The sequence below is a fragment of the Jaculus jaculus genome, chromosome 6 (genome assembly GCF_020740685.1).
Source record: "Jaculus jaculus isolate mJacJac1 chromosome 6, mJacJac1.mat.Y.cur, whole genome shotgun sequence".
In the NCBI taxonomy this organism is placed as follows: Eukaryota; Metazoa; Chordata; class Mammalia; order Rodentia; family Dipodidae; genus Jaculus; species Jaculus jaculus.
Genome location: NC_059107.1, coordinates 157,712,649 through 157,726,302, shown reverse-complemented (window position 1 = coordinate 157,726,302; position 13,654 = coordinate 157,712,649). Strand labels below are relative to the sequence as shown.

Genomic DNA, 13,654 nt, shown 5'->3' with positions numbered 1-13,654 from the left:
ATTGTTTTTTGTTTTTTTTTAAGGTAGGGTCTCACACTAGCTCAGGCTGACCCAGAATTCATTATGTCATCTCAGGCTGCCTTGAACTCATGACGATCCTCCTACTTCTGCCTCCAAAGTGCTGGGATTAAAGGCGTGTGCCACCATGCCTGGCTCCCAGCTCCAAAGACAAGAGCAGTAAACATGACTTCTCCTTTGTCAGTAGACGGTATATTACAATTAGACCAAGTGAGGACTGTATGCACCTCTAAAGGGTCTTTAAATATCTGCCTGCCTTTTCCCTAAAGTCTCAGCTTATTTTGTGTTCTAACCCCTGCTGCCCACCCTACACATGTTTTCTGCTTTATACTTATTTTCTATCTCCTGAAAATGACCTTTTCCAAAGTAAAGTCTTCAGAAGGTCAACTGGGTCTTCCAATCTTAGTTTTCTTGAGCATCCTGGTCAAAAGCAAATTGCTCCGTTTCCTACTACTTTTGAGCTACCATCTCTCCTACATTCTCAAGAATGGATGCATATCTTGTCTTTTACTCTTCTGTGTGTATGCGCGCACGTGCACGCAGCTCAGAAACATTGGATGTCTTCCTCGATTGCTCTTTTTTTTTTTGAGACAAGCTGTCTTACTGACTTTGGAGCTTGCAGATCTGGCTAGACTAGCTGGCCAGCATAATAAGAACATGGCACTATCATATATTTGGCTTCTGTCCTGGCTTTATGACCAGCACGTGACACACCCTTCAAATTTCCCTCTATACTATATGATTTAATTATATAAGGTCAAAAAGGGTGAAAGGGGAAAGTGTGTTCGGGGGAGGGAATTACCATGGGATATTTTTTTATAATCATGGAAAATGCTAATAAAACATTAAAAAAAAAAAAACACTGCTTAGAGGTTGGAGAGATGGCTCAGCAATTAAGACACTTGTCTACAAAGCCAAGCAACACAGGTTCAATTCCCCAGTACCCACATAAGGCCAAATGCACTAAGTAGCACATGCATTTGGAGTTTGTTTGCAGTGGCTGCAGGCCCTGGCATGCTCATTCTCACCCCCCCCCCCCGCCTCACTTTCTGCTTGCAAATAAATAAAATTTTTTTTAAAAAAGGTGAAATAAAGCAACACAATGCTTAGAGACACAGCTAGAAGAAGCTAAAGAGAACCACATGGACACCACCACAAGGTGTTGCTACATTTACACAGTGCTACTACACAGGCACCACAAGGGTCTTCCTACCAAATCTCCCTCAACTTCTGCCATGTGCAGGTTACTGGTGCATTGTCTCCCTCCAAAGAATTACAAAAGGACCTGAGAGAGACAGCAAATGGCTGTTCATACCTGGGTGTCAAAGTAATTAGAAGTGCAGGTTTGCACATTCCCAATGCAGAGTTAATTAGGCTGGCTTAAAAGCTCTTCAATCTCCAGCTGGGCTGGCGAAAGTGAAGATCTTGTTTCAATCAATATGCATTTAATGAAGCATTGCAGGTGCAAAATGACAGCAGTTTAAAGGTAAGACAAAAGCCAAGAGGACTATGTTACTTTCTGAATCTTCTAGTGAATGGGAGGAAAAGTTAACTAGAGACAAGAGAGCCTTCACTTTTTAAAAACATTTTGGTCTAGCAGTGCAGGGAACAGAGTTAGGGCCCCACACATGGGAGGTAAGCATTCACCTGCCAACCTGCACCCCCAGTCTTGTAAAAATCTTAAAAGATGTGTCCATGAAAAGCTAGCAGCACATATACCACACCACATCTGCTATACCACACATACTACACACATGGGAAAAAAAGATCAGTATGGTCTGGCATGTGACTCAGTCATATGGTGTTTGCCCAGCACACTTAAGGCCCTATATTGCAATTTCTAGAACCAAAAGAGAAGCAGGAGGAGGAGGAGGAGCAGGAGCAGCAGGAGGAGGAAGAGGAGGCGGAGGCAGAGAAGGAGGAGGAGGAGGAGGAGGAGGAGAAGAAGAAGAAGAAGAAAAAAATCCCACCATGGAGACTACTACATACCAAGAGAGGAATACAGCACCTTACAGTGACCTGCGGTGAATGAGTAAGGTATGTGAATAGCATGCCTGAGCACACAAAAAGTCATGAGATTCAACACAGCCCCTGTCACAGTATCTGGGCTGAAGTTTTCTAGGACAATGTTTTTTTTTTTCCCCCACCATCCAAGCTTCTTGTCATTATGCTCCTTTCACGTGCAGAAAATCAGTCAAGTAACAACTGATAACCACCTGGATGCTTGCTAACTGTGAACTATGGAAACAGAAAATTCCTCACCTGGGGGGAGATAAATTGGGGAGGCACTTGTGCCCGGAGACCAGGAGAAGAACTCAGCGGCTGCACTGGCGTGTGCAGGCCTCTCGATTGTGCTGTGCTGTTTCCAAACAAACCATGATTGCCGCCCTGCAGATGCAATGGCACTGGTGAGACTTTTTGTTAATGCAAGGAAACACAAGCAAGCAGCTCGGCTTTCTATCCCTCAGGAGAACCACCATCTATGTCCCATGAACAACAGCATTTCTCTAATAAGTGGGATGCTCCACATCTCGAAATGCTGGGGACAGTACCCAAATGGAATCACGGTTATGCCATTCACACAGGTGTGGTCTGATGAATGCTACAAACCAAAAGGGTTGAATTTAGCCAAATGTTACAAGCAAGACTACATTCTTTTGTTTGTGTCTGAAAGGTATAGGCTATATAAGATCCATTCCAACAACTAATTCTCTTTTTCTCTTTTTAAAGAAAAGGTCTCAACTCTGTAGCCCAGACTGGCCTGCAACTAAGTGAGCTTTCTAAGTGTGAGGAGTACCAGTGTGTACCACCACACCTGGCTTAACTATCTTGTTTTTTTTTTGGTTTTTGGTTTTTCGAGGTAGGGTTTCACTCTAGTCTGGGCTGATCTGGAATTCACTCTGTATTCTCAGGATGGCCTCAAACTCACAGCGATCCTCCTACGTCTGCCTCCCGAGTGCTGGGATTAAAGGCATGCGCCACTACGCCTGGCAACAACTATCTTTTTTAAAACCAAGATCCATCTTGAAAGGCACCTGAGAAAAATTTACAGTTATGAATACTGCCAGTCATAAAATAACACTTTGACCTAACTTTCCTAGGCCAAGTAGCCTAACTATGTATATCCTCATGGCAGGATCCATGTGATCCAACATGATTCTGCCATGGGGACTCTCCTCTAGCTCTGCTCAAAGATCATTTGTCCTGGATCTGCTTTAACCCTCCTCTGTTACATGATGAAATATAACCAATCCCACAGTGAGTTAAGAAGAAAAATTAACCAGTAAAAATCATACCAGGAAAATAAAAACAAACATTACTCACCTGTAACTTTCTTATTCAAAAGTACAAATACAAGCTTAGTTAAAAATAAGTTTAATCCCCTGGCTTCTTGTGGACTGCCTCACTATGCCCATATCCACTCAGTAAGGGTGAAAAGGAAGTAGGCTCCACGGTGGCCTTGTCCTCATGATTTGATTTTAAGATTTGCTCTGAGAGAAGTTCTTCAGCAAAGACACTGCATTTGGTGACCTGACACTGTTGCCTCTGCCTGAAGGAGGTTTCTCTCTCTCTTTTCCCCTCTCTCTTTAAGATAATGTCTCCCTATGGAGCTAAGGACAGCTTTACCTCTTGATCTTCCAGCTGGGGGCTCCTGTGGTTTTCCTCTACATCGTATTCATATGGTCTTTCTGATGCCTGGCTTAGAGATGTCCCATCAAGGACACCTTTGATAACACCTATCAATAAACTATTATAGTTATTTTTCGCTTCATCTTTTTTAGCAATAGCTTAATCCTTCCCTCTTTGTAGTCCTAGAACTGGTCTGTAAAATGTGTACATCATTTGTGACCTACCTACTAATGCACATACTTGAAAAGATCCCACGATCATCTGGGGCAAAGAAATCCACACCATGGTTTATAGTGAACATGTAAGCTGAACTGAAGTTACCACCTGCTGCTTATCACAGGGATAAGACCATTTTAAAGAAGTTAAATGGCACCATTAAGAGCTCTAGAACACTGACAATACTGTGATGGTTTTAATGATTCAAAAACAGATTAAGGGACTGCTACAGGTGAACTGGTCAACTTAAAAGCACCAGAAATAAAGATGATGACAAACATAAAGTAGAAATGTTAATTACAATCCGAGCATATCATAAAAAAATCAAATATATACCATAAATTTCTCCCAAGCATTGTTTAAACTCACATCACTATGTCGAGCTTAGAAACATTTCTAATTTCAACCTTTCCTCTGATAAGAAACATTTAAACCTTACTTTCCTATTTCCAGTAGACAGATTCTTCCCTTTCTGCCAAAGCTCTCAAGCCACACACAGCACTTGGCTATTTCTGAGGTGGGTAAAGTGTAGGGAGGCTGTTTAACAGTTGTCTACCACAAACTGCCTTCCTGCATCTTCATGTGGCACTTTGGCTGCTCATGTTCTTGGCTTAGATTTTCTGTTTTCACAGTGATTTATAGGGAACCACACATATATGGCCTTTAAAAAATTAAAACTGGAAAATCAGGTGATGGTAATCCCAACCCTGTATATATGCTAATGGTAGTCCATCTGGCTGTCACTGAGGCTTTACAGTTGCATGTGAAGCTTCTAAGATGGCCTGAATCCCCAGAGTTACTGGTGATATTGCCTCAAACTCAGGGTTTAATTCAGAAAAGCATTATGAGTTTAAAACAAAATCAGCAAGTTGACTGAAATGTTCTCTGACTTGAAAAATAAAACCTTAATTTTGTTGATATTATTATTGAAGCAGGGTCTTACATTTCAGCCCAAGCTAGGCTTGAACTTACTATGTAGCCAAAGCTGGCCTCACACTCATGGGAATTCTCCTGCCTCAGCCCCAAGTGCTGAGATTACAAATATATGTCACCACTCCCAACTTTACTGTCCTTCCCCCACCCCGGAAGTAGGGTCTTACTCTAGCCCAGCCTGACCTGGAATTTACTATGTACTCTCAGGATGGTCTTGAACTCACAGCGATCCTCCTACCTCTTGCCTCCCAAGTGCTGGGATTAAAGGTGTGCGCCACAGTTTTAAACTGTAAAGTGTATTTAATGAACTCTGTATGACAGTAATTTGAAAAAAAAAAGCTATAACTATATTTGGGTAGAACATGGGTACCAACTTAATCACAATGGATGTTGTAGCAATCCACAAATCACAAAACAAAAAGGAATGACCTTCTTTTTAAAAAAGAAAAATGTTTCATTTATTTGAAAGAGTGTGTATTACATGTAAGAGCATACCAGGGTCTCTTATCACTGTCAAAATGAATGTCAGATAAACATGCAACATTGTTTGTCTGGCTTAACATGGGTACTGGGAAAATGAACCCAGGACCAGCGGGCTTTACCAGCAGGCACATTTAACCACTGAGCCATTTGCCCAGGCCTGGAATGACTTTTCTTTTTTAAAATGGCAATGTCAAGGTGGTCTGTCTGGTCTACTAAACTCCAGTCTACATTCTACTAATGTTTCATAATTATGACCCTAGAGCCACATTTATAGTCACCACTGACCACGAGTGCTGTGACTCCTTCCTACAAGAACACAAGAGAGACCACTTTCCCAATCTGCTAAGGCAGCTAGCGCAAAGCACAAGGGACCTGTGTGCAACACAGCTGTGCTATGTGAGGCCCTGTGCTACCTTAGCCTTAGCCGTACACATGAAAGGCACCATACGAGACAGAGTAGTTTGAACTGTGTAATTATGGTTTTTTGATACCCTGATGTAAAGGGCACTCTGGCAAGTGAGAAATTACAGAAATACGGCTAGGACAGTATCCACGCTGGGGTTACTGTTACAATGGCATTGGTGACCCCACATTCCTATTTTTTGTTTTGTTATGAGTTACACCAGACTGTGAAGTGGCAGCCCTACTGTGTCCCCTTAGGCCTAAGACAGTGATGAAGCATCATCTGACCAGCCTTGCCAGTTCTATTGCTATTACATGGCCCTTGCTTGGAGGACTGCCAGGCCCAACACAACTCTGCCACGCCTGGGCTCTAATACACACTCTTCTCAAAGCTCCACTATCTCATACTTCTCTGAGTAATTACTGTACTTGAAATCTGAAGATGTTAGATTTTTAAGAAACTGTGACCCTCAAATATTTAATCTTAGTTTTCCTGGTAACTTTTGGCTAGCAGGTATTATTAAATTAATAGGCCCCCAAGTATTATTTATTGTCTAATCTAATGTTAAAAATGGCAAGTTTATTGCTAAATTGGATTACACAAAGTACCTATGTGGCCTCATTAATACTTTCCCAAGTCAGTTCTGACCAAAAATGAAGATAAAAGAAACAGGCTGAAAATAAAATCCATGTTGAGAAACATGAAGAGAGATGGGTTTTATGGGCTGAAAGATCTAAAAACTACATTTTTAAAAATCATTCTGTGCATTCAGTAATCAACAAATTTCCCAAGACAGACAAATGATGCAATAAACTGAAGACCAGGGCCAAGGTGAGGCCACAGCCAAGCAGTTACAAATCTGAGAGGCCTCCTTACTTGTCTAGCAGCGAAGTTTTGGGGGTTGAGCCCTGTGCCGATTGCTCCAAGGCTGACGTTGGGAAGTGTGGAACCAGAGGGAGACAGCTTGTAGCTGGGAGAAGGGGAGAAGGGAGAGCAGGGAGCCTCATCCCCAAGGCACCCATCTTGATTGGAGAAAGGCAAAGTCAGCTGAAAGGTAGTAGGAGTTAGCCAATCACAATGAGTGTTGGTTAGTGAAGCAACAGAATGCAAGAAGGGAAAGAGAGAGACACTAGGAATAAACAAAGTGAGAGCGTATTAGCAATAACCGAGGATGAAATTTGGATCTGATCATCATCATCATATTCTGCACAACAGACACCATCTGTCGTCGTCTTTAGTAGACTTTTCTCTTCCTCTAGGTTAGTAACACATTCGGTCCACTGCGCTCCGATAACGGTTGCCAGGTACTTCATTTTTATGCATCTAATACTGATTACTCTGGCTGTGTGACTCCTGAAACAGAAGCCGAGGCAATTGTCTTGCAAACAGGCAGCCACCTGGACTGGCATCAATGATGCCACTAAGAGGCCAGATCTAAAAGCGTTGCTTTGTGAAGCACAAGCACTAAAAATGGCATTCTGAATCAAGGAATAATCTCCTTCATTAGAAATGTCAAAAATCAAAACAAGCAAGTTAAAATTACTTGCATCAACCAGATAGTAAGAATTTGAAGAATATTCTGTTAAAACAAAAACCATTAGGGAAGTGGAGAGATAAACAGTTTTCTCAAAACTTGAAGGCAAAATCTTAGATACAAGTGTTTTTATAAGACCTAAAATTTAATTTACCAAGTGGAAAGCAGCAGAACAAAGATTCAGAATAGGTTTCTCTCTAAAGTTTCTTCTAATGTTTTGAATGCTATCTCTTCCAAACGTAAAACTTCATCACAATACACTCTAAACACAGAGGGCTCTGGTTCCTGCACAATTTCCTGTTGACATCAATTGTATTCATATCCCCACTAAATGCACGTGTTATCTATGCTTTGCTCACTGAGTTCAGTAATTCTATGCTTCCTCCAGAACTAAGTTAGCAAAAGACAAATGAGAACTACATGATTCTCACAAACTTTTATTTTAAATAAAGGGTTCAACTCACCTTCTCAAAATAAGGCCCACTGTCTGTAGTTCCCAAGTCTTTGGAATTAGGTGGACGGAACCCAGATCGATCCTTCCTCATGATATCATTAAAATCCCCGAGATTCATTGTTCGTTTGTCCACATCAAATTTCTTATCTGAATGGACATAAGCAGTGAAAATTTCAAGAAGCAATGTCTCCTTCAAGAGCCACAAGTGACCTGGCCCATCCTGTCCTCTGGGGTGCTGGGCATAAACTCTATTCTATGGGATAAGAACACAAGAACTCTCATTGGTTCAGCTGCTAGCTCTGTCCCTGGAACATATGTGGGTCCATTTGAAAAACAAAACAAAACCAAATACGTATTTGCTGTAGCCTGCCTGCAACAGGAGATTGAAGGAGACCACTGGGGTTAACCCTTTGTGCCAAACCTACCTGAAAAAATAGTTAGACTGGTCACTGATATGTTTGGTGAACACATGTTGTCGTAAATTCATATATTCTTAGTGAGAGAAGCTACCTGTTTCTGCTTGGTGATGTAAAAATACAGTTATGGCAAGTAAATGATCAAGAAAGCACAGCTGTTGTTCTAAGAGCTGAACATAATCAACTGAGTCCATAGTACCTGCTCAGTGTAATCTTCTAGGAAAAACAATTATTTCCATTTTCTCATTCTACAAATTTGTTACTATACAATTATATGATCAGAGTTTCAGGAAGCTTACAGCTCAAAGATTACATACTACCATGGACTGTTTTGTTTTATTCTTGGTTTAGTTCTTTTATGTTCCTCAAGATGAACAACAGCATTGCTGAAAAAAAAAAAAAAAAAACAACAAAACACATAGACTAATGCCTGACACAATAGGCATCTGCTCCAGTCACAACAGTTTATCAGTCGGGAAAGATCCCAGTGCAGACACAGGTAGCAACCTGAGGGACGAGTCTGGCAGCACCACAGACATCTTACAATAATCTGAATTTGGTTTCTAGCATTTAAAAATCAGGATGATAATATATATTTGAATACCTAGCCCCTCTTGAAAAGAACTGACGTGGCCCAGCTGAGCCTACACTTTCCACAGCACTGTCAGCCAGGGCCCTGGAGTAAGAGTGGTTCTATATGTGGATGTGCCTTCTCTAGTAGGCCAATGGTCCTGCTTGCACACAGCCCTCTTTTACATTCTTTTTTTTGGGGGGGGGGAGGTGGAGGCTGAGGTTTGAGGGAGGGTCTCACTCTAGTCCAGGCTGACTGGAATTCACTATATAGTCTCAGGGTGGCCTCAAACTCATGGTGATCCTCCTACTCTGCTTCCCAAGTGCTGGGATTAAAGGTGTATGCCACCACGCTTTGCTTATTTTACATTCTTTTCTGGCTCTTGTGGTCATTTAAGTCTTTAACCTCCATTTGCTGCCCTGAAAGAACTCTTCTACAGTTAAGGATTGCGTTGGGATTGAGCATCCCAACTCAAACCAGGCAGGTGATTCCAAGGGCCTATTGTTAACATTAACACAGATAGATCCATTCCTATTAGTGGAATGGTAGGTACCTACCTACAGCCAAATCCATTTTGCTGCTTGGATTATCTTCAGTTTGACTCTGAGAAAATAAGACAAAAAGCAGGTGAGAGAGAATTAAGGATACAAATATTTCAGTCAGGGGAGAAGTGAAAGTCACATCTTACCGCTGGCACTGTACAAAATCCTCAGAAATAAACTTGAAAATGGAATGAAGTCCATCATAACATTTCACTGTCACCCTGTGATGCCACCCATGAGCCTAAAGTTCAACCTACACATACAAGCAGCCCCAGTCCGCCTTTCGACAGAGCAGCAGCTCAGCAGCTGCCTGGAGAAGTAAAGACCTGTCCCTCAAGTTCTAGTCGGCACAGGATCAAATGCCACAAGTGGCAGCCAAAAGATGACAAGTTCTTGTGACTTGTCATGTCATCAAATCTGTAAATGTGCAGCCAAGTTAACTCATTTGTCTTTTGGCAGTCAGGACAGAACATTATGGTGTCCCCATAATGTTCCCAAGAGATAAGGAAATTAGCAACTCTAAAAGAATTCCATAGATAATTAATCCCAATGTAGTTTTTCTATTTTGTTGTCTATTTAAAAAGTGATGTGGTGAGTTGGGCGTGGTGGTGCACACTTTTAATTCCAGCACTGGGGAGGCAGAGGTAGGAGGATTGCCATGAGTTTGAGGTCACCCTGAGACTACACAGTGAATTCCAAGTCAGCCTGAGCTAGAGTGAGACCCTACCTCAGAAAAAAAAAACAAAAAAACAAAAAAAAACAAGTGATGTGGTGGCTGGGGTGAAGGCTCAGTAACGGTTAAAGGCACTTGCAAAGTCTGCTAGTGGGGGTTCAATTCCCCACTGCCCCTAGGAAATCAGATGCACAAAGTGGTACATGCATCTGAAGCTCATTTGCAGTGGCAAGAGGCCCTGGCATGCTCATTCTCTCCCTCTTTCAAATAAATAAAATATTTAAAAAATATATAAAAAATTAAAAATATGAAAAAAGCTAACAAGAATTAATGATATGGGCTGGAGAGATGGGTCAGCAGCTCAGGCTAGTGCTTGCAAGGCATGAGATCTGGGTTCAATTCCCCAGTACCCGTATATAGAACCAGATGCACAAAGTGGCAATGCATCTAGAATTTGTTTGTAGAGGCAGGAGGCACTAATATGTGCTCACTTTCCCTCCCCTTGCAAAAAAATGAAAATAAAAAATTAAAAATAAGTGGCTGATTCTTTCTTCTTTATTCTCCCAAGAAAAAGGACACAAAGTTGACTCATTTCTCATGGTAGTGAGCGCAGACAGAAAATGCTGCCGCTGAGCTCAAGAGACCAAGACTGCTTAACCAATACCTAAATTTGCGATTTAGTACTATGTATGTGTGGTGTCAGTGGTCTTTAAATTTGTACTAAGGTCAGAATTTGAAATAGATGAAAAAAATAAAACTTACCAGCAATCCCATATTTGAAAACTGTTTGGCAAGAGGATTCATCCATGAATCATTGTTTCCTTTTAGTGAACACTGCAGAAATGAAACATGCAACCTCAGAACCACAGCACTTACCTCGGCCTCCCGAGCTACAATATACATGGAAAATGGAGATCCTTGAATTTGCCTGTTTGGACCCTATTTCTCTTACTGTTCTGATATTTTATCTGTTAGTTTAAATAAATGATTAGTAAGCCCTGACATGTTTTATTCCTACTCATCACAGTGAAATGGAAGTAACTAGTAAAATGATGTATCTGCTTTTTACATGGAAAGAATTTATGTCAGATTTTCTAAAATGTAACTTCTGCTTACTGCTACTTCCATTTCTAGTAGAACGCACTCCTGTGACCCTAGATGGCTTGTAAGTGGAGAAAGAGAGTTGCAAGGGCATATTATTTGGAAGGAAGCTCATTCCACTCAACATCACTCTCCATGTGGAAGCAATGCAGAATGCACCCAGGGAGCACTTCAACTGTGTTTCACAACATGAAGGACATGACCCCAAAGGGAAAGAGGTCTGTGGAAAACACTGTTCCTGGGCTCCTGGGCAAAATCAGGCAGACTGGTCTATGATCTTCAATGGGAAAACCTAGGGGGAGAGGGGATGGTGGGGCTTTGTGCAGCTACACATCCTATAGGTAAAACTTCTCTGTGTTGGGCTGGAGAGATTGCTCAGTGGTTAAGGAACTTGCCTGCAAAGCCTAACAACCTACATTCGATTCCCCAGTACACATGTAAAGCTGGATGCACAAGGTGCCACATGTGCCTAGAGTTCATTGCAGTGGCTAGAGGCCCTGGTGCACCCCTTTTCTTTTTTTTTTCTCTTTCTGCCTCCTTAACTCTCAAATAAATATAAATATGTATATATAAGTGTGTGTGTATATATACATACATACATACATACTCCCTGTATAAGGGTCTGGAGAGATGGTGGCTTAGTGGTTAAGGCATTTGCCTGCAAAACCCAAGGACCCAAGTTTGATTTCCCAGTACCCATATAAGCCAAATACACAAGGGGGTGCATGTGTCTAGAGAAAGCTTACAATGGCTAGAGGCCCTGGGTCACCCACTCTCTATCTGCCTCTTTGTTTCTCTCTCAAAGTAATAAATAAAAAAATAATAAATTCCCTGTGTTATGCTGTCATATCAACTTTATTTATTATTATTTTGTTTGTTTGCCTTTTGAAGCCAGGTGTTATACATCCTAGGCTGTCCTTAAAACTTGACATATAGCTGAGGATTATACTGAGATCCTGACTCTCTCCTTGTTAATATTCTTGTAAATGACCTACAGGTTTTAAGGTGAAAAGTTCTCACTAAGGGGAGGGGACAGGAAGCTATTGTTTAGTAAGGGCACAGCTTCAGTTTTATAACATGAAAAGAATGTGGCTTGAATATACTTAATGGTCTGAAGTATAAATTTAAAAATGGTTAAGATGACTAGGTTGTTTTTTTATCTTGTTTCTAATTCGAGCCCAGGCTGACCTGAAACTCACACTTTGTAGTCCCAGGGTGGTTAAGGGGCTTCTTTGCAAAGCCTAAGGACCCATGTTCTACTCTCCAGATCCCACATTAATCAGATGCACCAACATGAGGCAAGTGCAAAGTTGCACATGCCCCTACCTTAGTCTCCCAAATGCTGGAATTAAAGGCATGTGCCACTACACCCAGCTCCTAAGGACCTCTTTTTAAAGAAAAAAGAAATTGTGATAAAATCTGTAATACAGGGCTGGAGAGATGGTTTAGCGGTTAGGGCACTTACCTGTGAAGCCTAAGGACCCAGGTTCATAAACCAGATGCCCAAGGTGGCACAGGCATCTGGAGTTTGCAGTGGTTAGAGAACTTGGCACGCCCATTCTCATTCTCTCCCCCAAATAAATAAATAAATAAACTTTTAAAAATAATGTAAACTGGTCAGGCTGGAAAGATGGCTCGGCAGTTAAGGAGCTTGCCTGCAAAACTCAACAGCCCAGGTTCAATTCCCAAGTACCCATGTAAAGCTACATGCACAAAATGGTATGTACATTTGGAATCTATTTATAACAGCTGGAGGCCCTGGTGCACCCTTTCTCTTTCTCCTATCTCTCTCTGTTTGCAAATAAGTAAATATAAATTAAAAAATTCTTCTAAGCTGGGTGTAGTGGTACACACCTTTAATCCTAGCACTTGGGAGGCAGAAGTAGGAGGATCACTGTGAGTTCAAGGCTACTCTGAAACTACATAGTGAATTCCAGGTCCCTACCTTGAAAGACAAAAAACAAAAAACAAACAAATTCTTCTAAAACTGGTCATCTTAACTAGGATGGTGGTACACACCTTTAATCCCAGAACTTGGGAGACCAAGGTAGAAGGATCACTGAGTTCAAGGCCAGCCTAAGACTACATAGTGATTCTAGGTCAGCCTGAGCTAGAGACCCTACCTTGAAAAACAAAACAAATAACAACAAAAAAGTCCTTAGTATGAAAGGTCAGGATCACTGGGACTAGACCTTCAACTTAAAATTAACCTAATTAAGTAAATCCTCCTCGTCACCTGAGTAGGGAAATTCATTAGTACTTTTTTTGTTGTTTTGAGGTGAGGTCTCACGCTAGCTCAGGCCAGGCTGACCTGTGTAACTCACTATGTAGTCCCAGGCTGGCCTTGAACTCACAGCAATCTTCCTATCTCTGCCTCCAAAGTGCTGGGATTAAATGTGTGTGTCACTATGCCTGACTCATTAGTACTTTTTAATTAATTAGTACTTTTCAATTAATCTGGACCCACTGCCAACTCAATAAATGACCTAAGATGGTCAAAAGCTAACTAGCCAATATGAGATTGTAAAGATGCTAAAAAGTTTACTAATTCCTTTTGTGTCTACAGTAAAAAGATAAAAGTCCTTTTAAAAGGGCTGGAAGATGGTTCGGTGGTTAAGGTGCTTGCTTGCAAAGCCTAAGGACCCATGTTCTACTCTCCAGATTCCACATTAGTCAGATG

The 13,654-nt window shown here is 41.4% G+C and overlaps 1 protein-coding gene across 3 annotated transcripts in view; it reads right to left on the bottom strand.

Annotated features, from left to right (window-relative positions):
- The window catches only part of Tnrc6b (trinucleotide repeat containing adaptor 6B), a 285,060-nt gene that overhangs the window by 40,843 nt on the left and 230,563 nt on the right, over positions 1-13,654 (bottom strand). For 2 of the 3 annotated variants that reach the window (XM_045151729.1, XM_045151730.1), the window contains 5 exons: positions 10,636-10,707; positions 9,216-9,261; positions 7,682-7,818; positions 6,560-6,730; positions 2,281-2,406 (listed from right to left, as the gene is read on the bottom strand). In XM_045151729.1, coding sequence (XP_045007664.1) covers positions 2,281-2,406; positions 6,560-6,730; positions 7,682-7,818; positions 9,216-9,261; positions 10,636-10,707 — 552 coding nt within the window. The remainder of the gene's footprint in view (positions 1-2,280; positions 2,407-6,559; positions 6,731-7,681; positions 7,819-9,215; positions 9,262-10,635; positions 10,708-13,654) is intronic. The other variant, XM_045151731.1, reaches the window with a different exon arrangement.